This window comes from Rhea pennata, chromosome 1, assembly GCF_028389875.1.
Source record: "Rhea pennata isolate bPtePen1 chromosome 1, bPtePen1.pri, whole genome shotgun sequence".
Classification (NCBI taxonomy): domain Eukaryota; kingdom Metazoa; phylum Chordata; class Aves; order Rheiformes; family Rheidae; genus Rhea; species Rhea pennata.
Genome location: NC_084663.1, coordinates 99,021,199 through 99,048,710, shown reverse-complemented (window position 1 = coordinate 99,048,710; position 27,512 = coordinate 99,021,199). Strand labels below are relative to the sequence as shown.

The following is a 27,512-nucleotide window of genomic DNA, read 5'->3' as shown; positions in this document are numbered from 1 at the left end:
ATAGGCCATAGCAGAGTAAAATAAAATCCATTGTTAATAAACATAAAATTCACTTAAATGGGATTGAAAGAACCAGTTGCTGTGTAATATTGCATTCATTTTCACAGGTAATAAAAACATTTTTAACAGTATATGAAAAGCATTCAATTCAGACTCTTATAATCCCAATCTGATTCCCAGTATGTTTATAAAAAAAGTCAAGATCCAAGTCAAGTTTTGTCAAACCTGAACTTTTCAAAACAGCACAGATTTTCCTAATTTATTTAAGGTCTGGAGTAAGCATCCTGCTTCTTTACTCTATGAGGCCCTCTTCATGTCTGCAGCTATGCAAACAGGGAGTAAACTTCACGGTGGATGGAAAAGAGTTAGAAACACATGCTTTCTTGGGAGAGGTAGGGAAAAGTGAAAGCACAGATTAAATTCCCAATTGATACATGAACAACTGCATGGCAAAAATAACTTCTCAGTTCAGGGAGTCTGTTTAAGCCTGTGCGCCACCTGGGAGCAGATTTTTAAAGGTTCCTGAACAAAAGAACAGTCAGACAAAAACTAAACTGAAGTGAAACAAAACGTAACAGCTGACAAAGAAAGCAGTTTCTTCTATAGGAGGGAGCCTAAGGAGACGCAGAGTATAAAGTAAGTAATGTATGCTGATTCTTCTCTCATTTACCTTAAAGTAAATCCTAAGTAATTTCACTGCAATGCATAGAATGACACTGCTGAACAAACCATTTCAATAAAAGGGCTGTCAGGCTCACTTAATGTAGTTGCATTTTGAAACATCTGAGATTAAACAAACCATTACGTGGATACAGAGAAAAAATCAGAGATAGCACCCTTCTCTAGCAAGAAAATAAACAGATTCATCCCATAAAAGTGTAAGCAAAGCCAGATCTCCTGATGGGAGGTCAGATGTGCACATCAGAGCACACCTGGACTCTGAAAGTTTGGATATACCTAAGCACAAGCAACATGGTTTGCAGTCAGGAAGAGTGTCCAGCCCCACTGCCATCTTTTGAAGGCCCTCCTGGTTCACAGGAACTTTGAGGACAAATAAGCAAGATCACATTTCCCAGGCACGAAGAGGACACGTGTTTGCGACACAGATACCTGTCAGAGTATTTTAAATGCTAGTTTTTCCTGTTTCTCCATTTATTATTTATAACTTCATTGTAAACTTAAAAACTTCATTGATTCAGTGGAAGAGGATAAATATGTAGACTTAATGTTATATGTGCTGACTGAATCTTTATAACAGTCTGTGGCTTACTTTATGCTGACCTTCTTCACAGATTTGAGTTTGAGAGCTTAAACTGGTAATCTCCAAACTAAGATGATATTTACAGGTAAGCTCTGAGGCTCATCATGTAAAAACTCAACTAACTCAATTTTTCCAGCAAAAATATTTGGCATCTGTATTCTCACTATTCACAATAGTTAAATAAATAGCTCAATAGCAATCTTCTGACTACAAGAGCTTGAGAACTTTTACTCAGTGCTTTATGAAAAGATCAAAATGTACATTTTTAATACATTTCTGTAGAGCCTTGAAAAAAGAAAAAAGAGGAGAGGCCAATGATACCATACATAGTACAAAAATATGACTGAAATATATTCAATACAGAGTTATTCTTGAACCTTGTGTTTATTTCAATGACGTTTACTTGTCCATTTTGAGAAAATTAGATTTCCCTCATTATCAATGAGATCCCCTCATTATAAAATTGTAATTTACCTAGGGCCAGCCGCATCTGGGAAAATGTCAGAGAAACTATTTCTGCCCTACTCTGCATTTGTGTATCTTACAAAGTAATTTCATCATCTCCAAAAAAGTGTGTGACTAGCCACTAAAGTGTTTTCATGTAAGATGTTACTAAAAGTTAAGCCTATGACATAGTGAAGTAAAAAGCAATGAAACCTATTTACCTCTTTTAGACTATTGGGACTGACAGGAAATCCCTTTCCTCCAGAAAGTGCAGAATATTTCTTTTCCAGGTTACAGAGATTCTCTTTTTCCTGATAATAACAGACATAGAGTGTATGTTAAAAACCAATAGCAATGTAGTAAAAATAAATGCTAACCATTTTTTCTAAGAGAATAAAGAAACACTCTAAGATAGAAAGCTAGAAATTATACAGCAGAACTCCAACTTCATTCACTTACACAGCAGGACTGAACCTCTAGTAGCCTCCCACAAGATGCTTTGCAAAGATTCAGAAGAGTAGATCTAAACTCAGAAAAGATCTTTAAGAAGTAGCATCTGGAAGTCTCAGGCTATGTGTAAACTGGCCTGCAGGAGTGTGCCCTTGGCACTCAAGATCCTCATCTTCCACCAGTTCAGACTGGTGACCTAGCTGGATCATCCCCATAGGTCCCTGTACAGAGGTTTCACTTGCATGGAAATCATACTTGATTGTGAGGAGAAAGACAGAGGGACCAGTGTTGGCCTGAGTGTCACCTTACAGAGTCAGATGCTACAAGGCACCCAAATACCTGGCAGCTACAAAAGGCTTCATGATCCCCAAGCCTAGAAGGAATCATGGACACCTTTTCTCTCAGCTTGATTCCCATCAATTTCAAAAAATTCCAGACCACCTATCCAGTGTACACTATCACAACATACTCAACCACTTCTGGGAGTCTGTGAATTTGACGGTCCTCAGTCTGAGGGTTTCTGAGAAGAAGAAAAGGGCTAGGTTTTACTGGGGAAGGATCAGAATGGTCTGAAAAGCAAGCCCTATTAAACTGTTAAAGGTGAAAAACAAAAAAAGCCAAGCAAAAAGCTCCTCAAAAATGCTGAAAGCTTTTAGCATTCTGAAAACATTCACGTTTCTTAATGAACTAAACATAATTCCTCTCACGATTAAAACAGAACAAAAAAAAAAAAAGAACATGAAGAGTTCAAGACAGCTTTTTTTTTTTTAATAGATGTTCACTGATCTAAATAGCTAATTTTGTGGCTTAGTATAGCCTATTACAAATCAAAAAATTGAGCGTTCTATGTGCACTTTCAGAAATCCTTTACTGGAGTCACTGCAAGCATTACAGTATCATATTATAAAATCCTAACAGCAAAGGTCAGGTTTTGTTTGTTATCTTTTCATGCACAGATTTTGTTTGATATTGGATGCGTAAGATTAGCGTGAGGATCCAACACGGGGCTGAGGCTCCCTGTTTAGCTAGCAGAGAAAGGCAAGCTTTTAGCTTTCATGTCCTTAGTGGCCCTCTGGCAGTTCCAGTAATGGAACAGAGGTCAGGCTTCTATCTTCAGCATCTTGGTGGATGCCTCAGGTTGAATGCTCCTAACTGGGAACGCCTCTATCCTGTCTAACATGCTCTAGGTGACCCTGCTGAGCAGGGAGGTTGGACTAGATGATCTCCAGAGGTCCATTGCGACCTTACTGATTCTATGATTCTATCATCAAATGCTATTATAGTTTTCACTTAGGAAATCTGCTAATTAATTAAATTTAATTAAATTACAAAATATGTTTTCCTTTTCTTTCCCCAAGACATTGAAAGTAAAAGATGCCCATCAAGGTAATACTGACTTGCCAGTTTCTATACGACAATGCTTTTCTCATGTTCTAAGTTCTTTTATTATACACTCTTTTATTACACATTTAAAATAGTTGAAAGACAAGAAATACTTACCCTTTGCAGCATCATTATTAAGTTATTTTTCTCTTTTATAAAATGATCTTGTTCTCTTTGTGCTTGTTGGACAATATGAGTGGCCTGCTTTTTGAGAGCAGAAATCTTTTCCTAACATAAAAATAGAACAATCACATTTTACATATTTAACTTTGAAATCACAGGACAACCTCCAGCAATAACTGCATTCATGAGAGCCTAAACAATAGGAAAATAAGTTTTTACAAGACAGTCCACTGCTTTGAAGGAGATGATTAAACATAATTTAGATAGTAAGGACATAATTTCTCTAAGAGACAAAAGAAAAGGACAATTGCACACGATCTTTGATAATGCAGTGACTAACATATTGAATGGAATTGGTTTAGAGATGCCACTTCTGATCTCCGATCAAAACTGTTATGTAAAAGGTTGAAATAAGACCTTTACAACTGATTTTAAAAATAAAGAGATTTTTCTTAATCTGGTGTTCTATCTTTACTTTTAACAAAATCATCATGACAGCATCAAATAACAGTAGTTATGTCCACAGTATGAGAATCTCCTTGCTTAATGAAGACAAACACAATGCTTTGGTACTTTCTGTTGCAAATATGAGGGCTTTTTATTTGCATATGCAAGTATGCAAACAGGGTATTACTTTTTATTGTTCTATTTCCTTTCTGGAGAATTGCATGATTTGATAGGTGGGGGATGTTACTGAGCCATCATCTTTGTTCAGCTGCAAAAACTTTTCCAAAGAGAAAAAGTTTTGTATTATTTCTTACAGATGGGCAGGTTCTAGATCCATTAGATCCAGGTTCTAGATCCCCTTCAGGAAAAAAAGAAAAAAAAAAGACGAAACAAGTTTTCATGCTTTTACCTTTCTACTGACAATGCTACGCTGATATTCAGCTACTTCACGCAGGAGCTGTTGTGTTAGATTTTCTTTCTCTTCATCTAACCTGCTCTCATGTTCAAGCTGCTGGAATTCCAAATCTTCAAAATGTTTGCTTTCTATGTCCAACAGATCAGCATCCTGAAGCAAAAACAAAGTAATGTTTAACTGTAACCAGTGAAGAGATACTGATAAACAAAACACAAAATTTGCATTCTAAAGCGGCATGTCTCACACAGCTTGTTCAAACAGACAGAAGCTCAATGTTCTTATGACCAACTCATATAAGTTGTAACAAGAGAGCAAATAGTGCTAATCACTATTTTCATGTTTCTTTCCCATCACTCCTAATGTCCTCCTTCCCGAGAAAGATTAATCCCCTGTATTGCAAACAAGTTGTTTATTATAGTATTTGGAGCAAGCTGGAGCCTCTGAAGCACTGAGCGCATCCTGGCTAGACAGATCACTCTGCTGTAGCCTAGCTGCGACACAACCAAAGTATGAATCAATTTGGTGAGGTTGTCACATGCCAAATTGGGATAGCATCTGCTGAGCAACCAAAAAGGACAGAAAGTATTATTCCAGTAACACTGAACTAACTACAGGAATACACTCTTTAAAGAAGAAGGCTGAATTGTGGTTATAATTTCTTCAAGCCTAGCCCAAGTACTGTGCCTTTTTAGTAACAGAGATACAGCCATGTAGGAGGGAAGATATGTGGAGTTACATGCCATTTGCACAATTCCATCACTTGAGCAGCAATGTCCAACCACACTAGTTGTTCAACTACATGTGGCTACATGTGGACCCTGAATTGCAGCAGACACAATTGTTCCCCAGGCGAGTACACAGTTAAAGACTCTAGTCATGCATACTTCGATGCTAGTTAGTAGACACATTACTTTTGAAAAATCAAACCAATTTCATGCATTCCCACGGACCAACAGCAGATTTTGTCACGAAAAGAGGTGGAATGTTGCAGAAAGGTCTCAAGAAATAAGAACATCTGCCTTCCACTTATGGACAACCAGATATAATTTCACTGCTTTTCAGTGTGAGAACTGAAAGCTGATCTTTCTCCTGCAGTATCTGTATATTCGTAACACAAACATCTATTTGTAAGTTCCAGACTGCTGAAGAGAAATGCAAACTTAACCTTTTTCTTATTTCAACCTCAGGTAAAGATTGGTGACTGATGATGTGCATATAGCTACAAAGCATTCAAAGCAAGCTGCCAAAGTACCAGGGGAAGACTTGGGATATAGCAGCTAAAGACTCCAAGTTACTATACAAAATATCAATATTTTGTCACTGTTCTCCAAAGATATGTTTCTCACTTCCAAATAAATAATACAAAGATCAAAAGCAAAGACAAGACATACTGGCTAAAAATGACATGAGAAGCTGTTACCTACAACACAAAAACGTTCTATTCAAACCAGCCAGTAATTTTCAGCATTGAAAATAAATAGAACGGCTTTGCCCATGCCATGAAAGTCAGTAAATTCAGGCTATTTCATATCAAATCAATTGCTACTGAGGCAGAAGAAGAGACAGACTTCAGAGAAGGCTGTTTCTAATTCCTTTGTGAATACATTTGTCCAAAAGACCACTGATAGCTAGTTCACCTCATGAAACATTATATTCTTTGTGAGATACACTGTGGAACAGGTATTTTACCACATTCTGCACTACTATGTCTATCTGAAAAAAACGTATCAAGTTCAAGATCAAGTCTATTTTGAAATTAAAAACTCTCCAATCTGTAAGTGGCAGTGGTTTAGTTTTAACAGTTGCTCTAATTGCCTTGCAGCAAGATTATCAGCCAGCTAGACTCAGTGCAGACTTAGACCCTGGGCCATCTGTGGGATCACAGCAGAGTGGCAAGGGCAAACAATCTGGTTCTGAGATCCTGTTGCAGAGCTCTTCCATAACCTTCTCCGGGATCCTACTTAGAAGAGAAGTAATTGCTTTGGCTGTAGTTAATAGCTTCCTAAGTCACATAGCAAGTACCCACCTTTTACTAAAACGATCAACATGAAAATACCATACTCTATTGACAAATAGTACATACAATGCTTCCATATTGGACTTCCAAATCACAAATTTGTCCGTTATCTCCATTATTTCTGCAATGGTAGTGGACAAAAGTCAGCAAGAGAGAATCTACCCCTTACTTTAGGATATGATGGGAGTTCTCCAGGCAAACAACATCCATAAGAACTAGAACAATTTTATCTGAACAGTAAGGCATTTCCTAACAGTAGGCAGTTTCTTTTCATAATTGTGCAGAAATCCAGTCATCTATTTTCATTATTCATTTATTACATATTTCAATAAACCCAGACACAGGAGAACAAAGGAACAGCAGAAGCTTTGGCACTTTCATACTGAGAGCTAAGTAAGCAGAGCATGCTAATAAAGTTTTAATAAGCCATCAGAGAGATTAACCCTTTCCCTGAGCGCCCTCCTCAAGCCCTCAGGTTTCATCACTTCAGCAGTCACTGATGAAGTGGTCTGCCCGCCTAACACAGGACGTGCATTAATTGCAAACACTAGGAAGCAGCTCTAAGTCAATGATGTGTACCTAATTTTCCAACCATCTACTTCCAACTCCAAACCAGACAACTCCAGCCCCCTAGTGCAATCAGCTGTTTGTGTGACATTTGCTGCCAGCTTGCTGGGCTCCCGTATCACAAAGCTGCTGTGAACATCTGTCAGCTCACAAGTCCCGGAGTCAAAACAGTATGAGAGTTCTGCATCTTCAGACAGGGCTTACTGTGGTGACAGTAAAGTAATACAATATAACCTGCTCAAAACTCAGATACTTAATTCTGTATTGGACTTATTTCTGAGGAAGAAAAGAGATTTTCTCTATAGGGGTAGGATACTTGGAGTAAAGTCATAACTGTTCTCACACCTGATACCCATCTGAGAGATACTGTACACTGTCTTAGTGACAACTTCTACTACTTCCTTCACAGCAAACTTTCACTACAAATAGGCTGGACTAATATGCAATAGAAGCAGCTGCACATATAACGCACCCCTATAGTTCATATTCAGCTTCAATTTTCAATCTAAAACTGTTACTAAGCCAACTTGAAAGGAGAAAAGTACATTTAACCATCCCACAGCAATAGGACTGCAACTTCTCACAAACTAATACTTTCAAATACATGAAAGCACAGGAAAGGCTTCTTTTTCTTGTTAATACTTATAAGGTATTACATAATATTTCATATTTGTTAGGTAACTTACAAAAACCTTCATATGTCTCAAAGCCAGCAAACACTTCAACTGCTACAGAAGTACTTAACATTGTTATTTCCAAAGCTAGACTTTTAAACTTTTTTAATCCTTGAAAAACAAGATAGAATTCTGCGAATAAAATCTAATTATTAGGAGGGGAAAAGTCAGGAAATATTCTAAAAGAATATTCTAAAAGAATATTTCCTGCAAAACAAAAAAGTCTTTTTTTGGTCACTACTGTTACAGACATTATTACTGATGTAAATGCTCAAGCCAGAAAAGAATTCAAGTTCCAACTTTCATATGTCCTCTTGAGCTTGCAGTACAGACACTTTGAAAACGATTTTATGTTACAGTTGGCTACATGTGCTGTAAAACCTACTTAACTACTAATGAATACCACAACCACTTCACAATCCTTCCTCAGAAAATAACAGTACTTTAACCTACAACATAAAATATTGTAGGTTTTTAGGTTACAGATAACACATAATAAATTCAAGGTGCAATTAGACTATACAAGGGCTGAAAAAAATACTTAATGTACATCTGTTGAGAATGTAGGAAAAATAAAGCTATTTTAATAGGTAAAATAATCTTCAAAATGAAATTTTCAAGACACAATTCAGGCTAACAGATAAATTATGTATTAAAAATAGTAAGTTATGCATGGTTTCAGAGAGAACGCAACTTACACCATTGCAAAAGAGGATTACGTAACAGTAAAAGAAGAAAAATGGGAGCGAAGTGCTAAAATAATAGATCTCACTAAGTGATCTCACTAAGTCAATAGTCATTCTTTGCTCATACAGTTAAAAAGCAATGCTCTAATGTCCATCTAAACATCATGATTCCAACAGGTTTCATACCAGCCACTAGGCCTGAGGTGCTGATTACATGCAAGTAGCCCAAAGCTTTTAAAAGCATTCAGCACAAAACTATTTATAGTCCACCCATTTGCATTCTACTCATTTGTGACCACGCAAAATATTTATTACAAATGTCCCACAAAAAGGTAACCTCATGACTATTAAAAATTATATAATGCAAGTATGTTCAGTCAATTTGTTGGACAAGTGAAACAAAACACGTTACACTTAACTCTAAAATTAACCAAAAAAAAAAAAAAAAAAAAGTTAGTGCAATCTTGAAACTTGCTACTGACCCTCTTCAGCTGCTGCTGTAATTGTTCCCTCATGGACTCAGGGCAATTATCAAGCTGCGTCTTCTGCTCGGAGTAAAGCTCCTGAAGCCTCTCTAGTTTTTCCCTCTCAGCATCAAGTTTTAATTTTTCCTGAAGCATGAACCAGAAAATAAACAGAATTACCTTCAAACCCAAGCAGTTGTTAGTGATTATGACAGTGTGTGACAAAACCTTAAAGAATAGTTGCAGCATGTAGGTCAAAGACAGAAACCTGTTGTTAGTTGAAACGCAATGATGGGATGTAAAATGATCAAAACAAAACATTTATCACTTTAGCGGGGCAGTTAATTCTCTCCCCTATGACTGTGTTTTGCACCTGTGCCTAGATGATGCCTTTCAAGCCTACTGGCTAAACACTGTCTTACCAAACAAAAAAAAAAAGAGGAAATGGTAGCCATGTTAGTCAGGTAACTGATGAAAGAAAGAGAAAAGAGTAGCTTTCAGAAAGGAAAAAGGAGGGCAAATGACAATAGTCTGGCAGGAACTTCTGGAACTTCGATGTGTGAATGAATTACATGCCTAGGCGCTTCTGCACAGATGAGTACAACTAGCAATCAGTGAAAAGATAGAGTGAGATAGAGCTTTATGAAGAAATAACTTTGGGCCAGGAAACCATCTTGCAGCAAAAACAGCAAATGATTTAGCAAATGATTTCACTTGCTTCAGGATGAGAGAATTGTATCTTGTTCTCTGGGATCTGCTCTACTTCCCTACAATCTCTTGCAACTAGTCCAGTGGGTCTTCTTGACCCACTGGACCCACTTGACTTCTTGAGCGCAGTAGTACTCAACAGAGCACTTATCACCCTCAAAAGCCTTTAACCTTTAAACCTTTGTAATAAAATACTGCGTATTTTACTCTGTAGCACTGTTCTGAAAACTAGCTGCTGATCACTTAACACTACCTTGTGGACTACTATTTGTCTGGACCACAATTTGGAAACCAACAGATCAGAGTACGCAGAATTCTGCCAAGGCCATTTACTTGCATCTGCACTGGCCAACACACCAGATACATCTTTTTCAACAGAATAATTCATAACTGGAGAACACAATACATCTGATACACCATAAAAGCTGAAGTGATCAAATAGTCCAGGTCTCTTTGCCACCTTTTAGAGTCACACTGATACAGTTCCCCTTTTCTACATTTCATTCTATAGTTATGCATCTCTTCTCAGATGGTCTCTAACAGTCCTTAATATTCAAAAACCTCACAGTATCAGCCCAAATATTCTAGCTTTGTCTTTCAGATGCTCGAAGAACATCTAAATTTTAACAGTGTCCACTCATTTGTTCTCTTTCCTGTCCCAGCTATTAATTAGTTTTAAAAATCAAGTGTTTGGTTCAGCAAGTGCTATGTGGTCAGACACTGCAGCACCCTATGGCACATGCCATGAAGAGGAAACTTCTTTTACCATATGTAACTTCCATTTCAAACTGCATGATGGTCTTTCTTACAAAACTTCTCTTTATTGTTCCTGGCATGGTTATCAAACTCTTACTCATAGCAGAGGCACAATAACAAACTTACATTAGTTGCCTGCTTTCTTTATAGTTTTATCTGTAAATCAGAGTGGGATCAGCTGCTGGGATTTCATTTTCCCAGTATTTAAAAATAACAAGAACATTCACTTTCAAGCCCAATGCAATTAAATTCCCAGGTTTGATATTTTTACTTCCACAGGCAGCTTCTCTGCCCATGTAATCAGACTGGCAAAATGCCAAACATATATAGTTTGTTGTTTTTTTTTTTTTTTTTTTTTTTTTTTTTTTAACAAGCTTGTAAAAATGAGCAACTAAGCCAGCATATTCAATTACCTGGGCTTCCTGCACTGGCTTCTGTCATAACAACAGAAGCAGAGCTCAGAAAAAGAATATGGATCATGCAAACTGCACCATGGCAGAGAAGCAGGTAACCCTTGAGATGTGATTTCTAAACCTCAGCCCCTTATTTCCTGAATCGACTTTCAACACAAAAGGAAAGTTATACATAAATCAGTAGTTTTCCACATTACAAACCTTTCTGCCCATTTAACATTGAATTAGCAGTCTGTCACACGGCTAGGTAGAACGAAAAGCGAAGAAAGCAACAACTTGCAGAAGCAAGGACTTCTGTGACCTTACATACAATATTATTACTCTGAAGCTATTAATAGCTCTCTAAATGTCTATGCACTGCAACAAGTACACTCATTCATTAAAAAGCAAGTCAAAACTAAGTGTGAAGAGGCATCATCAGCAAGCATAAAACTGAAAATCATGCCAGAGATAGTATTACTTCCCTCTAGAAATTAGAAAGATATTCCTTTGAGACTGAAAGTGATACTCATCTGGTCTATTTATAGCATAGGAAGTGCTCACAGCCCACCAAACTGGCTCCTTTCAAAATGTGCAGTCCTAACAGGAAATATCACTTTCAGCACTGAGTAGCTTTATATGCTTTACAGCTGTGGAATTAAGTTCACCCACATCTCTAATTTTGCATTTGGTTAAGTTCACATAGTTCACACAAATAATTTGATAAATAAATGAACTGAATAATTAGTGGTTTTTTTTTTTTTTTTTTTTTTTACACTTTTCTATAAATGGATCAAAGAAAGTTCTTTAAGAAGGGAAAAGACTAACAACTTTGTAAACCACATGCAAGATCCAACTAATTAATGCAGGCCTGCGGCTCACTCTAAGCTGTTTGTTCAACAAGTCAGTAGCATAGCTGCGAATAAAACGCATGTGTTCAGGTTGCTCATCCTCATCTTAACCAAATGAACTTATACATATTAAACATTTCTCTGCAAACAATTGCTTTCCAGCCCCGGTGTTCATTTCAGAGTTACGTTAACTGTAGTATGATTGAATTCTTAACACTCTGTTTCCATCCAAGAGAAGACCAGATCAGTGAAGTATAGCATCTGATCTTAGCATACTACCTAATTTGCATTATGAACCTGGGATCAGCAGGGGTAGAGAGCAAGATCTGAAGACTAGGATTCACTTGTTTTATGATGCTGCTGAGGGAAAGCTGAGACCAGTTTTGATCACTAAGCACCGCAGTAGAAAGAACTGAGGTGTAATGTTGTCCCTGCAGTGTACAGACACAGGATGGTAGCAGAGCCCCTGTGGATATGAACACAGACCATAAGTAACCAACATGGGTTGAAAGAAATTCAACCTTCAGACCTAGCGGAACTGATTTTAGAGCAAAAGAGAGAACAAAGAACATATATGCAGCACATGTAAAACATCCCATAGATCATGAAGACACAGAGGAAATAAAAGGAAAGTGTTAAGGACAATCATAGCCTCTACCAGAGTGGGAACAAAAGAAACAACAGAGAGACACAAATTGTTTCAGTGTTGTCTCCTGTGGTTAAGGATATTGTATGTCTGATCAACACCGCTATTTAAACCCCGGCAAGTCCCCACACCCCTTCTGTGGAGAAAAAGTGCTGCTTTTCAATTTGTCATTCATCACATTCTGCTACTGCAGGCAAAGTAAAATTTTAGAACACAGCCTGCATATATGTGCCTTCGGAAGAAACCTTCCCACATGTACTGAAGTAAGTCAGAGTAAGCGTGCACAAAACAGGCAGAAAACTTCTAAAAAAAATCAAATAAAATAAATTAAAAAAAAAAAAAAAAAAAAAAAAAGAAAAGGAAGAAACCCAACCTTTTTACCAGTCAGTGTGAAATGGACTCTGTGACTAGGTGAGTAGGACTCACTCTGCAACTTTACAAAATAAAAATCAGCATGTGTTATTGTCAGAGAGAAAGAGAAGCAGTGAAGAAGAAATCTACAGGCCATAAATAAAGAAAAAAAATACTGAATGTCTTTCCATCCAGCATGCTCTTCTACTTCAAATGTTCCAGTCTGAAATTCTCTAGAATCTTCCTCAGTCCAACTCACTTGCAACTTGTCATAGCAGCCTTTAAATACACAGATCTCTTTACCCACCAAGCCTCATACATGCATGCTCTTTTCAAACATGGACTAGCCTAGTGTCAAAACTTCCACAGGTCTTCTGACAAGTAAGCAGAAACATACACGATTCTTTGGTACAAAGTTTCCCCACCTCAACTTTATGTTTTCACCCCTTTCTTTTTTATACATTCCAAAGAACATTTATCCCCTTTTTCAAAAGTCTACAGCAAACAGGACTGCCAGCTAGAAGCAGAGAAGAAACAAGCTACAGAAATAATCTCTGTCCAACTGAAAGAGGTATGATACTACAGTTTGCTCATTTAGTAAAATATTTTGGAGAAAAGAAAGCAGAAGAGGAAGAAAATCTGCCTTAAAACCTAGCTAATGAAACTGGTCTAACTCTTGCTGCAAATTTTCAAGAAAGTAACTTATTCCCTAACAGGGAACAGGTTGGGAAATGTTACTTTGGTGGTTACTCAAGGGACCAACAGTGTAGTTGGGGAAAAAAATAATTCTGAGGCCAACCAACGCTTCCAGTACTCCTGAAAGTGTTTCCAAAGCTATGGCTGGTATTTGCGAAAGGAACAGGACCGCATACAACTTTGACTAAAAATACCATTGAAAAGAAACACACCCTACTGTAAATAATCTGTACATGTTCTTCCTCTATATTTCAGGACTACTTTTTCCTGCATTCCTTGATCTGTTTCAGGAGAGAAGCATAATATTTACATGATTCAGTTATATGTCACTGAACCCTTGTTGCTTTTATGAAAGAAGGAATTAACAGAACAAGTAATACGTCAGGCATAAGAAAAGGAGAATAACATGATGGTAGAAGGCATTTCACAGTGATTTTTTTTTAACTGCATAAGGAGTAACTAATACATCAACATATCACAACAGATTATACAGTGATGGAGTTGGTTGGAATGATTTCTTCTCAAGGGTTTTGTTTCACATGCATGTGCCAAACTAATGTTAAAAAGTATTTTAAATCGGGCTAAGCAATGCCTCTGCTAGAGGTAAAAATCACAACAGTTGTACTAATAAACTTATTCCTAAGACAGCTGAAGTTTTTTGGAATTTCTAGGCTCATTCTCTGAGCATTGCAATGTGCTGCTTTATTGAACAGACAGGGAGGCAAACAAAAAAACCCCTGATTTTACAGTACTGCTCCTTCACGAATGCAGAAGAGGGGGAAATAATCATCCAAACCAAAACAAATATTGAAAGCAAGAAAATCAAAATTTTGTACAGTCTTCAAGATCTAGAAGATAAGAGGATTTCCTTTACTGGTCAACCCTTTTTTACTATTATTTCTCTCTCAGTTTTCTTAAAAGATGTATTTGGGGATTCAGATTTTTCTCCGTAATTCTTCACAATGATCTTCTTTCCTCATTAGTTCCTTCTCTATTGCATATCCTTAGTATCTCCTCAGAATACTTAATCTCATGTATCATGTCTTAAAGAGGTAACTAGTATTATAGAAATGATAACTCATTGACTTAATACCTGTTCTTAAACACTTTGCTAAACTGGAATCTGACCAGGAAAGATTCAAAAGGCTATGACATATAAATTTGTCAGATTCATCAGGATAAAAAACAACAAGAATTATGAACAGAGAAGAGAAATGATTCATGAGAGATCACCGGTATATTTAACTGTGATTGCTGATTTCCCTCTTCATATGGATTATCAAATAGCTGTTTTTTTCTTGGCTTAATTCATGTAAGTCTTTGCAGTACCAATTTGGCAAAGAGGCTGAATTTCAAATGTTTTGGCATGTCTGGGGTATTCTGTTAATGACTGAAAAATATTTCCACAAAAGCATGTAGACAAAATAAAATGTTTTCCAAGAAAATGAATTAGCCATGCCAGCTGCTTGTGATTTCTATCGGGAACTTGCTCTTGAAAAGGGAAAGAAAAGCCCAGTGTGATAGAAGACAAGAGTTCCAGGCTATTTCTACCACGATACAATGCAAAGGTCCTCAAGAAGACAAAGAACAGCCTCTCTTTCCTAAAATGCAGTCTACATCATCTTTTTGTAGGTAACTGTTTTGATGCTAACAAAATTCCCATTTAACTATGCTTAGCTGCAACAACACAGCTGCTGAACTCATTACTCATTTTGAGTTATTCCTGTTTATTATGTTCACTAATCCATTATTTCTTTTCCCTGCTGTACTTTCATCCTCATGCTTTAACTTTGAGATGTGAGTGATGGCAAGTCATTAAGTATCCTCTCTACTTTCACTAGATTGCACATTTTAAAACTATTCAGACTAAGGAAGTGGCATATGAAGAGAAAGTACTCGGTAAATCTGGAGAACACAGAATTGAGTAAGTAAAATTTTCTCCAACTTCCTTACAGACAAATGTCAACTCTGGACTAAAAGTAATTGCAAGGAAGTCATAACTGTAAATAGCACAGTAGAACTGAGGTGCTATTTCACTCAAAACAATAGTAACATTATTGCTTATGTACAGTACAGTAATATGACATGACCTGTGGTAATTACAGGAAGCTGGGTCCGGATGGCAGGGGAAAAGGGAGATTGGCTGACTGGCTCACTTGTTCATTCAGTTCTCTCCAAGGCAGGATGCACTTAAAATAATTTTGTCAAAATCTGCAGAAAAGCTCTTTCCCGAAGAGCTTCAAGCTGCATGCGTCAAACTGTGTTACTGCTGACTTACTAGCACTGTCCCTGAACTATCGCATAACCCTCCTCACTGATTCGTTCATTCTTCATTACCGTTCAGCCCTGGCAGGTATTTTGATAGGGCTGATAGGTCCTGAGTAAGATCAGAACACAGTGTACCGAACAGTGTACAAATACACTCACAACATCCATTCCTGATTTACAAGCAAAAACACTGTACCCCAGCAAAGCACTTACTGGCACTGCCAAAAATTAAATTCACAAGTGTTCAGGCCAAACACAGGCCCTCAAGTTATACCACACTCTCCCTGAAAACTCTTCTTTTCCTTCCTCTTGTATACTGCCTGACATAAGGTGGCTCTAATCCTTTCCCTGTTTCAGTACTATTTTCCTCCAAGCCGCAGTTTCTCTTTTCGGCCTAGAAAGACAATGGTTATTTTTTATTTTGAAGGGTTAATGCCAGGATATTCTAAGCACTGTCCGTAAGGCCAAAACAAAAGTGCTCAGAAAACATGAAATGGCATAGCCAGAAATAGTAGAACTGCCTTAAGAAAGTTTAAATATAAACATACATCTATTAAACACACATATTATGTACATCTATAGGAGAAGCAGAGGGGAGAAAAAGCAAGAGACCTAAGTTATTTCTCTTTGCCTTCTGTCTTCAGGTACACTTTGCAATTAATTCTCATGCTTCACAAGCACTGCCTTGTCATCACAAAAGCTAGAAACTTCTTTTTAAATACTGGCTTTAAGACTGTAAAAAAGTTGGCAAAACTTGGTGTCCTCATCTAAATGATCTATGCATAAGGCTTAAAAATTAAAACAAAATAAACAAACAAACAAAAAAAACTCCACAGGTAGAAAGCAGCACAAAGTCTTCCACTTACAGGCTATTTTGAGTACATACGTGGTCCAATAATTATGTCACAGTCTGTGATCTCTCTTTTCAGGAATTTTCCCCAGGTTTTTCGAACAGGTGCATCAACACGGAAGAAATACAATCAGGCAGGGGTTTCCTGTCAAACAGGTGCTGAGAGCAGTGACAAATTCCAGGAGAGACTCAAGTCACTCCAAAGGCATCACAGGGGCAAGTACCATCATGTACTGCACCAATATCCTGGCATCATTTGGTGACTGAGATCAACCATCTATTTCACCTCAAGAAGACACCATACTGCATATTCAGATATCATTTCTTACCCTAACAAGAATGTAGCCATTGTAGGAGTGGATGGATCCAACAATTTTTGGCCAGGATACATCACCGACATCAACACTTGGGGTATTATTATGGGTGAAATATTTAAAGAACAAGAAAAAAATGTGGCCCCTACGTGGATATTAGAACACCTGCTTTTGTAAGAAAACAATGCAAAAAAAAAAAAAAAAAAATCAGAAAGATGGCAACTACCAGTCAAAAACTGAGCCCCAATTAAGGTGTTATGGTGGCCATAAGTTTAACTTTACTTCGGCAAAAAGTATCACTTAGTACTTCTACATATGCATTGTTTTTCTGTGGAGGTTTGGCACTGTATTAGTGAAGAGTTAAGATTTTGTCTATCTTGGATCAGATCTGCAGGGTTGTGACCTTAAACATATAGATGCACAAAACAAGATTTAAAATCTGTTGTTTTCAGTGAGCCAGAACTTTTTAGCTGCTAGCATTAGGAGCAGCATCTGTTTTGATGTCTGATACTATTTTCTCCAAAGCACTTCAGCTGCTAGATTATGATATTTTTTGCCTGTTCGCTGCAGATTTTTTGCCTTTCATTTCTTTTTCAAACTTTCAAATTTATGTAATCCTTTCAGACATCTCCCAGAACAAAATCTGTGGTTTCTCTTTGAGTTGGTTTATTTCTACAAAGGTATTTTCAGAATTAACTGAGCCACAGGTTTAACTCCAGCCCAAGCACCCATCAAAAGTTGGGCTGTTTGCTTGGTTCGTTAGTTGTTTTTTTTTCCCTGCTTTGTAATAGAGAACACAGGAAAAAGGAATGAAATTATTGTAACTGATTCGACCAATGCTGTGCCTCATAATGAAGAAAATGTTTTAAGTAAACCTACTTTTTAAATAACAACAGTCCTTTTTTTAGGCTGCTTTCCACTTTTCAGTTCAACTAAACGTTTTTAACTAGACTTGCCATTTTAGTTTTCTCATCGTTACACACTAGTACGAAAATGTTATACATCCTATCATATGATTGCAAGGAAATGTGATCAACCTACAGGTTTTAGAATAATTTGCATTAGTTTCATTGAACCTTGAGACTAAAATAGAAAAAATATAAAAAACAGGAACATCTCTCGAGTTGTCCAGAGAAAACTTGAAAATGTGACCACAGGCATCACTGAAAGCTGCAGTATCATTGAGAGGAAGGCTGAGAATGAGGAAAGGTGCAGGCAGGGAAGCCCAGTAAAGTTTAAGCTTAAACTGGATGTGTGGTGTCATTTCATAGAGCAAAGAGGTAAGAGTACCATTCTCCTTTACAGATATAGGTTGAGCAAGTACAGCTGCAAAATAGTGTTCAGGCTCATAATAGGGTACATAGAAATTGAGGACAAAAAGATCAAAGAAAAGCAGAGCAAGCTGTAAGGCTTGAAATACACAGGACGTGTGAAAAAGCAAAAAAAGTACAGCTTGTCTAAGCAAAAGCAAAGAACACAGAACACACAAAAGGCTTCAAATATTTCTTGAAAGTATAAAAAAGTGGGGTAGAATAGCTATTAGAGTTTTGCCACAAATGACAGATTAAAATTATGTGGTAGAGGATGAAACCTTAAAAGGAAAAATTATTGGCTCAATGTCTCGGAAAAACTTCCTGACCTTGAGATGTTATTGGCTGTGGAACGTCCTAACAAGAAATGAACTGGTGGCTGGAAAAGTCAACAGAGAGCACTAGAGGAAACAATCTCTTTCTGGCTTGAAGATGACAAGTTTATCTTACAGGCCTTTTCCATTTTTGTATTTAAAATTTTATCATAGCGCTTGCATATTTTGCAGACATTGCTGCATATTTGAGAGCAACTGAATATTCAGCTACACAAGGACAATTAATGAATTCCTTTGACTTTATCCCAGAGAGATTTATTCTAGAGCACTAAAATTGTCAGTCAACAAACAAAATAAATCAACATAATTACTTCAGAACTATGCATAACAGATGTCTCATCTATCATTCTGCGCAATAAAAGAGAAAGCCATCTTCTGAAACTGCAGCCTTCTTTCATTTTATTCCTTTGACTTGGAACAGTTCAATTAATACTGTCCTTTCAAACAACAGACAACCCAAGTCCAAGTCCTAACAGATTCTTTGTTAATCTAAAATATCTTGGCTCTAGGTCAGATCTTTTTACTTAAGCATACTATATTTTGCCTGTCAAACATACATTGGGAGACAAGATCATTAAGGTGTGCTGTTGATGAGAACTATTTTCTTTTACACCTATCAAGTATATTTACTTACACACACTACTTCACAAAATAACCCCTCCATCAATTACATAAACATATTTTGAAGGTCAAGAGGAACAGAGAACACAGCTAGCTAAGACAGCTTGGTTACCTTTGTCTTTTCACCAATAACATTTCTCTCCAGCTCAGCTATTTTCCTGTTTAGATGATCCAAAATTTCCTTCTCTTTCAGAAGCTCTGTTGTTTCAGATTTCTGTTCCCCATCCAAAAGGGCACATTCCATATCCAACTAGGAACACAAAACATTTTTCAGAAGCAGTCCAGATTAAGAAGAAATCTTGACACACACTTTTTTTTCTGGGGGAAGGGGAGGGAGTTGGTGATTATTCACAACAGAGAAACATTTTAAAAAGTATTGATCCCACAAAAGTAAGTTAAAAAGAGATCATAAATTGGAGAAAAAGTAAAATTGCAACATATAATACTGCAAAATAAAGTCCAAACCAACTTCAGTTTGAGGATTCCTTTTTTTAAAACTTTTTCTTTTCTAATTCTTCTCCTCTGTGCTTCCTCCTGTATGGTATTATACCAACTATCTGTGCACAAGCTCTATGTGAAATCCTTTTGGAACAGCTGTTTCTTTCCTGTTGCTGATAACTGGAGTAAGCACAACCTAAATGCCTGGCCAGCTTAGCCTGCAACTGTGAGATTCCAGAAGTCAAGAGGGCCACATAACCTTGTCAATGTAAGGACAACAAGGTTAAAAAGGAAGTTACTGCACTTCCTTTCTCTTTAAATGGTCACATGAGATACCACCATAAAACTCCCAAATGACATAAGATATTTTGATCAATTGAATGACTATTCAACAAGCGAGATTATTCTAACTCCATTTAGGAGTATTATGGTTACAGCTGGGAAAGGCCAGAGTGCTGCAGCCATCTCCCTGCTAGGGAAAAATAACCTTGATAGTAGGAGACTATCAGGTAATATTATTGTATACCTAATGTTGGTGAAAAAGTAGAGAATCTGAAGGGTATGTACATGCCCAAGTTTCTTATATATTTGTAGAACATATCAGACATACGCTATGAGATACATTTAATAACCAAGACATTTAAAATCAAAATATATTCATACTTCTCTTGAGGACTCATCCATCTGGTCATTCAAATCTTTGATCTTCTGTTCAAGTTCTTCCAAATTATTTAGTATTGCTATGCGCTCTTCCTCTAGTCGACCAAGCTCCTGCCCTCTTTGCTCATCACTTAGGCATTCTGGTACCTGCAATCACACATTACAAGAGATTTATTAGATAGATATTAAACCCTGTGTTTCCTTTCTCTCTTTTGTATTTTGTTCATTTTAGACAAGTACTGTATTGCCAATTTTTAACCTGTTACAAATTTCATACCCACTCCACTGCTATTTCTATACTTAGAAAGTATACAAAAGAAATAAACACAATACTTTGCTTGCAGGTACTGGAAGTAAATAGTTCACCGAGTAGTAAATACTATTCATACTCCAGGAATTATTAAAATCTACTGCTTGATAATATTCTACATGCTATGCTATTTAGGTTTAAAAAATCCTTATAGAAATAAAATAGACAGATGAAGATACTTTTTTTGTGTATTCAGCTGTGCATATAACAAAAGCCAGGATGCTGAACAGGACATTTTTTAACTAGCCATTAAGATGGCATCTTTTGTAACATAGGGACAAAATTTGGTCCTCTCTTCCTAGTTAGCACTGGCAGGCGGAGCACCCTTAACCGCTCTTTTCACTTCCATTTATGTATTAGATGACTGAAGAGAATTAAACAATATTATTAAGCAAATATTTTGATCTTATTACACCAGGAAAGGCTATATTAAGAAGAGTATCAAGCTTCAAATATATTCTTCATGTTCCCCGACCCCTTGGGCACATTATTTCTGTAAGGTCGCTCACTCATTGCCTCCAGTTAGGATTAGAATGAGGCTGTGTGCAGGGCTCTGCATTCACCGCTAGACCACACAGCCTTGCTCAAAAGCAGCTCAGCTCAGCTACTGAATGGCTATTCTGAGAGCAGGCATTTTAACATGTACAAACCCGACCTTGATATTTTAAAACAATGAGGCAAGTTTCATTAACACAGTTGCTTGTTACTGCTTTTCTCTGGACTTAGCAGAACACCCTTTACAATGAATGAATGGCATTCCTTGATTAGCATTAGTAATCCTAGCAGGAAACTTCTTTTTGTCCAGTATCCTGTTCAGATAATGCTGACACAACATCTTCAGTTTCCACTTCCCAACAAGGATTTAAAATAGGATCTCTGACTTGTATGAAGAAAGTAACAGACATGAATGTGAGAGAACGGAAGACCACAGTAACTGGCAAATGAAATGACCTGTAACTTTCAAACACATAAAGCACTGGAAAGATTAAGTAAAGCCATAATGGCAAGTGCCTCTTCAACATCTTTTTTTACACTGAAAGACTCAGCAGATTTGCAGAAAGGTACCCCTTTATAAGATAAGGCATTTTTCTATTACTTCTCTCTCTTTTTACACATACACACTTCTGCTGCACATAAGCATGTATGTAAGTTAAGCAGAAGTTAAATATAATTTCTGTTAGGCATGTAAAAATACTGAAGCTTCTATAGCATATATACTCTGTAAGTAATAAGGAGAAACAGAGAAAGTACTTTTAATACGTGAATAGTTAAACAGAAGCCTGCTATTATGGCCTTACTTGGTCTTACTATGATTTTCATTCTAATTATCGACTACAGTTTTTTAGCACAATGTCTATCACCAGGTATCGCTATAGTGCTTCTCTGGCACATGAGAACCTAGGCTTTTCATTTTTTTAAGAACAAACGAAAGGCCCTTTCCCCATCCCCTCACCCCCAGCTGTTGCTGTCCCAGCTCAAGGCCTCCAGATGGCAACTAATTGAAAAATAATACGCAAATCAAAATTCTGATGTTTCAATTGTTAGGAATGTTGTTAGTTCATTTTTTAAAGAACCACGCCCCTTTAGAAGCAAAACTGCAGTATGAAGTAAATAGGAAAGAAGCAACAAATGTAGGAATTGCCCTAGTGTGCCAAGAGGCAAGCTGCCACAGTACACTTCGCGAGAGGCAACAGCTGATTAGACAAGTGGCTTACGTCCAATCTAGGGGAAGTGGACAGGGCAGTAATTTCAGCTCAGGCAATTCCTCTTCTCCCTCTTTGCAATTATTCTAGTTCACCAGTGAGAAAACACTCTCTCCTTTTTACAGAAAAGAGGAGTCTCAGCTAAGGAGAAAGTGACAGAACTTCCCTTTTCTGGTAAATCTCAGCACAGTAATAGTTCTAAGTAGGATTTCTGAAACATTACTTATCTAAGTAGCTTTAAATTGTTAAATCATTCTCCCATGGAAAATACTATTTTTCTATTTTTTCTTTACTCTCCCTGATCATTACATCCCTTGGGAAAAACTTCCGAGGTAAACAGCTCTTGTAGCAAATAAAATAATCACCATTTAAGGTGCTGGCTACAAAGTTGGATGAACCCTGAGATTAAGACTTATACCTAAGCCACCCCGACTGTGATTCCTGCTGCGAAAACTGACTTCTAGAGGAAAATTTCAAGCACATAATCCTACATTGTAGTATTTCTTTCCATGCAGTGTTACCTTTGGTGTGATACTTAAGTAGGAAGATTCAGTGGAATCCTTCAGGAAGCCAGAAGAAGCTAAAGGTGGAGTCTTCATGGTTTCATTGAAGTGTTCATCAGCTTTCAACCCTCTAGAGGAAAGGAAAGCACCAGCACTGCGACTGTGATTACTCAACTCTGAAAAATCTGAATCACTTGCAGATGATTTCAGGTGGCCTCTAAACCTTGTTTCGAGATTCATCTGTGAATCTTCAAACACTGAATCTTCATCTGATAGCTGAAGTTTTTCAAGTTCTTTGTTAATTTTTTGAACATCAGCAACTGTCGTAGCTGCAGCAGGGTCATTGTCAGATTTGGAGTATTCTGCACACAAACTGAGGATTGTCTCTAGCCTCTGACGCTCCTGGTTTAAAGAAGAATATAGCACTAAACTTTGCATGCGAACTTTAAGCAAAGATGAAGTCAAAACTAGATTTGCTGCTTTTCTTTTTTCTTAGAGTGAAAGATTAAAGTCATGCAATTCCATGTATGCCTCTAACCATTAAAGATAATAAACTGATTCATATAAATAATTACAGCATTACTTGAAGAACCAAAGATAACATGTATGAAAAACCTAAAAATTAAAAGTACATTCCACAGAAACAAGTATTTATTTACCTTAATATGCCCTGACATTTCTTTCCAGTGTAGGTTAATACTGTTTATTCATGTTGCTTTAACCAGACCTGATTTGTACATACGTGTGTCCACTGAGCTTACTCTATAAACTGCTAATTGTTCCACTTCGTACTATATGCTTTGTAGTTTATGCACTGTACTCCCACTAAGCTGTGAAATATTGCAAAGATTTTCCATGAATTCATTCATCTCTAATTTTGGGGGATTTTCTGTCAACTTTGGTTCCCTTGAGGGGGATTAATCCACATTTTGAAATACCCTGTTCAAATCCCTAAGAGCATAAATGTAGCATCACAGCTAAAATACAACAGATGTTGAATGTACCAAAATGAGGGAAATCTTTATTTACCAGTTATGGCAAATTCCACACAGATTCATTTAAAATTTGAGAATCTGAATAGCTGTGCCAGTTTTGACCTGACATGTTCCAAGTTACGGTAAACACTTAATTCCTGGAAGTTTTGTAGATCTCTATGATATTTCATAAAAATACACTTAAAATCTATATTTATTTTATTGTATGCATAACTTTCTGTAACTTCTGCTTCAGATGAAACTGAAAAAGAGCTTTGAGCTTTTCATTTTTAAGGCATAGTGCTTCTATGTAATATCATGTTTCTTTTGCTAAAAAGGAAAAATAAGGTAAATAAAAAATTGCTTACCATAAGCCTACTGAAAATTCTGCAGGAAAGAAACATCACTGTGAAAGTTACATACTTGGCCTTAATTACTGTACTAATGATCACATTTCTTATTTCTAGGAAAGCCCAAAGTGATTCCTAATCACATTAAAAAAAAAAAAAAAGAAAGAAAGAAAAGAAAAGAAAGAAAAGAAAAAAAGCCCCAAACAAATATCAGCCTCCTTCCCCCCGAAGCACTATAGCAGCATTCTGTTTCCAAGTTCTATCTGGCAATACATTTGCAAATAGGATTTGCAAACAGCTATTTCTTACAATCCTAACAACCTAGATGCAGCAACAAGTGTTAACAAGAATCAAGCAAGAGTTAGGGCAGTGTACTGTTTTCACCTTCCCTTAAATAAACCATTGGAGTTTTATGAAAATTTAATGCTGGTTTACAAGAATCCAGCTTTTTACAGTTACCAGAAGATCACATGGCCAAATGCATTACACATTTATATTGCCCCAGAACACTCACAGTTAACTGAAAGAGACACACTTATCCACTTCAGAAAGCCCTGAACCCAACTATTTCAAAGCAGTACCCAACTGAAAGAGAGCGCGAGTCAGAAACTTTGCCTTCAAGTAGCGTATTCCCAGGTTTCTTGCACTGCAGGTTTCTGCAGGTTTCTTGCACTTTTCTGTGAAGCCTCCTGTAATAGCACCGCCAGAGATAAGCTACTGAAATTAATGGAGCCCTGGGCAGCTCTGGGGTAGCAATTGCTCACTTATCTTTTCCATGAAATATCTCATTTAGCAGATGCTGCGGATATCCTTCAACCCCAAACGAACACAACCCTAACTCCCCAAAGCCTTGTTCCCTCCATGCATCTACTGCCAGATGCTCAGGCTGGTCTTTTACCCCTCCAAAGCTGCTATCCTCCCTCTTACTAAGTCTTTTGGCTATGCAACCTAATTCCTAAAGCACTGTGCAAGTGCTGGCTAGGATCTCCAGGAATTATGCAGCTCTTGCTGTTGTGACAGCACCAGGCCTGGCCCATAATACTATCCTCCTAACGGTTATTGAGGGGAAACACAGCATTAAAACATAAAACACCATCCTTCCCTGCAACAAGATGTGTCACTTTCTACCATGCTAACCCTCTCTTCCTTCTATAATAATAGGAGAAGGAAAGTTTTAAATTGCAACTGCTTCTAATCCTAGCCAAAAGGCTTTGGTAAACAGCTCTTGGTGCAAATCTATCCCTTTGTGAGCAGTCAAGTAAGAGAGATTCCTTTTTCCCCCCAAAAGTCTCACATGCTCAGGAAAACTTAAAAGTTACAGGGAAACCTCTGCCAGTGTTCAAAAAATTCCCGAAGAACTTTCAGACACATTACAGAAATGCCGATATCTCTCACTTCTATTTTGATATGCACCAGGAGGCTTATGGACAGGAAGCTCCGTGGCTATTTTATACACTCTATTCTCATCATTTCATCTCAGCCAACTCATTCCAGCTCCAACACACCTGCATTTAACTGTTCCTGCATAAATTTCTGAGTCAAGCAGCCAGTCAGGAAAGCACCCTCACATTTTAAAAATGCAAAAGCAGTAGCATATGGAAAATCCATTTAATGATTTTGCAAGAAATACCACACATGCTAATTGTGACCCTGAACACAGCAAAGAAGAAAGATACATCAAAAAAAGCAACGTACTTTAAAAATGGTTCTGAAGGGAAGGAGGGGTACTGAATCAAGCCTTTTAAGCCTCCTTTCAGCATATTTCCCCATAAAATGTCTTTTCTACTAGACTAGAGCATCTTAGATTTCCAGTGGATCTTCTACCTGGTCTGAAAAGGGGAACACAGGGGAGCACTTGCTACATTAGCAGTTTCACCCTCACAGGCACTGACAAAGCTACATTCATTTATGAATGGCTGGGAATTTAGGCGTTGAAGGAGGATAGGGTAAATGCATAATAACAACCCTCCTCTGCTACAATTAACAATGGCATTAAGAGACATCTTTGGCACACTGTAAAGAAAAATAAAGCAGCAGAGATAAATAACTCCTGTTGTTCACAGCAATCACGTCACCAATTCCTGGTTTTGTTCACCTGGTACATGTCACGTATACAAATTTTATAAATGTGAGAGGTGATGTCATATCTAGATAATCAAGGCAGGATTTGATTAATCAACTGCGACAAGCAGGAAGCTTTTTAGATAAGTGCCATTAGCAGCTGTATAACCCAAGACTTCATTAAAAATACATGTGCAGTCTCTTATTTTTTATGACTGAAGCTAACAAGAATTATGGCTAATCAGGGCAGCCATGGCTCCCTTTTTCTGAAGGGGAGGCTGCTGCTCTTCTGCAGCAGGACAAACTCCCCAAACCTTCTCTCTTACTAACACCAGTAAGCCCATGGGCACAAGGCAGGAGAAAAGCTTCTCTTTCCTTCCAGCTTTTTTAAGGCACTAATGATTTCATGTTTGTCAGATACTGCGGTAGAAACTTACATTCTCAGCTAGACTTTCAAACGGGTCTGAAAGCAGCCCTCAAGCTGTTCTTCCCTTTCTCTTCCCTCTCTTTTGCACCAGTTTCTCACTTCAGCCTCACGATGTATTACATAGCTTTCAGTCCTTGTTTTGTTATATTTAGCCTTTTGGCTATGAAGTTATCACTAGCAGCACAAAGTTTGAAAAAAAAAATACAGGTATTTCCCACTGCTGATGCACAGGGAGCCTTTTACAGCACCGATACCTGTCAGGAGACAAGCTGGACAAAGACTTCCCCTGTTCAGAGCTGGGTAGAGGCATCAGGCTGCCACGGCTCACCTTCGCCTTCCCCGCTGGAACACAAATGAAATGGCAGGGCGGAAGCGGGGAAGACGAGTGGGACAGGCCAGAGCCAGAGCTGGTCCCTGGGCAGAAACGGAGCAGAGCTGCTGCAGAATTAGCTCTTGCATCACAGTTCCTCGGCAGGCGTGGATTTGGCTCCTGATGAAGCAGCACTGGTTCCCAAAATACCGCTGTGTGTTCGTGAAGAATCACCACCGAGAAGCATAGACTCCATTTCTTCACTCAAGTACTGTGTTTTGTTCATGCCCTTTTGCTGCTACAGGACTTCTGCAGATGCTCATTTTAAAATTACGCTAAGGATCAGAGTCTAAAGCATAACACTTTATTATGACACTTGCTTAAGTTCTGTAAATAAAATAAGTTCTACTGAAATTGCTTTCTACCTGGCCCATGCTGTTCCTTTTGATAAAGCATATTGTTGCAAAAATTATGTATACGCTTTTTTGAAATACAACCATGCATTTATTTGCCCATTAGTTATTCATCTTATTTTGAACAGGAGTTAACTAAATCCATACTTGGGATTATTAAGGATGCTAAAGAAATATTTTCCAAAACCCCAAAAAAGTAATGTTCCTGAAGTGAAAATTTACTGAGTCATTAGCACTGATTACATTCTGCAGGGTTTTTTTTAACCTATTATATGACACTTGCTCACTTACTAAATTAAGTTGTTGTTAAGTAGCCATTTTGTAACAGTAGAAA

At 37.5% G+C, this 27,512-nt stretch overlaps 1 protein-coding gene across 9 annotated transcripts in view; it reads right to left on the bottom strand.

The window, feature by feature from the left end:
* Window positions 1–27,512, bottom strand: part of PHLDB2 (pleckstrin homology like domain family B member 2) — a 71,138-nt gene that overhangs the window by 24,611 nt on the left and 19,015 nt on the right. For 8 of the 9 annotated variants that reach the window (XM_062596866.1, XM_062596839.1, XM_062596890.1 and 5 more), the window contains 7 exons: window positions 22,662–23,045; window positions 20,131–20,274; window positions 19,142–19,279; window positions 8,950–9,078; window positions 4,518–4,673; window positions 3,656–3,766; window positions 1,927–2,016 (listed from right to left, as the gene is read on the bottom strand). In XM_062596866.1, coding sequence (XP_062452850.1) covers window positions 1,927–2,016; window positions 3,656–3,766; window positions 4,518–4,673; window positions 8,950–9,078; window positions 19,142–19,279; window positions 20,131–20,274; window positions 22,662–23,045 — 1,152 coding nt within the window. The remainder of the gene's footprint in view (window positions 1–1,926; window positions 2,017–3,655; window positions 3,767–4,517; window positions 4,674–8,949; window positions 9,079–19,141; window positions 19,280–20,130; window positions 20,275–22,661; window positions 23,046–27,512) is intronic. The other variant, XM_062596883.1, reaches the window with a different exon arrangement.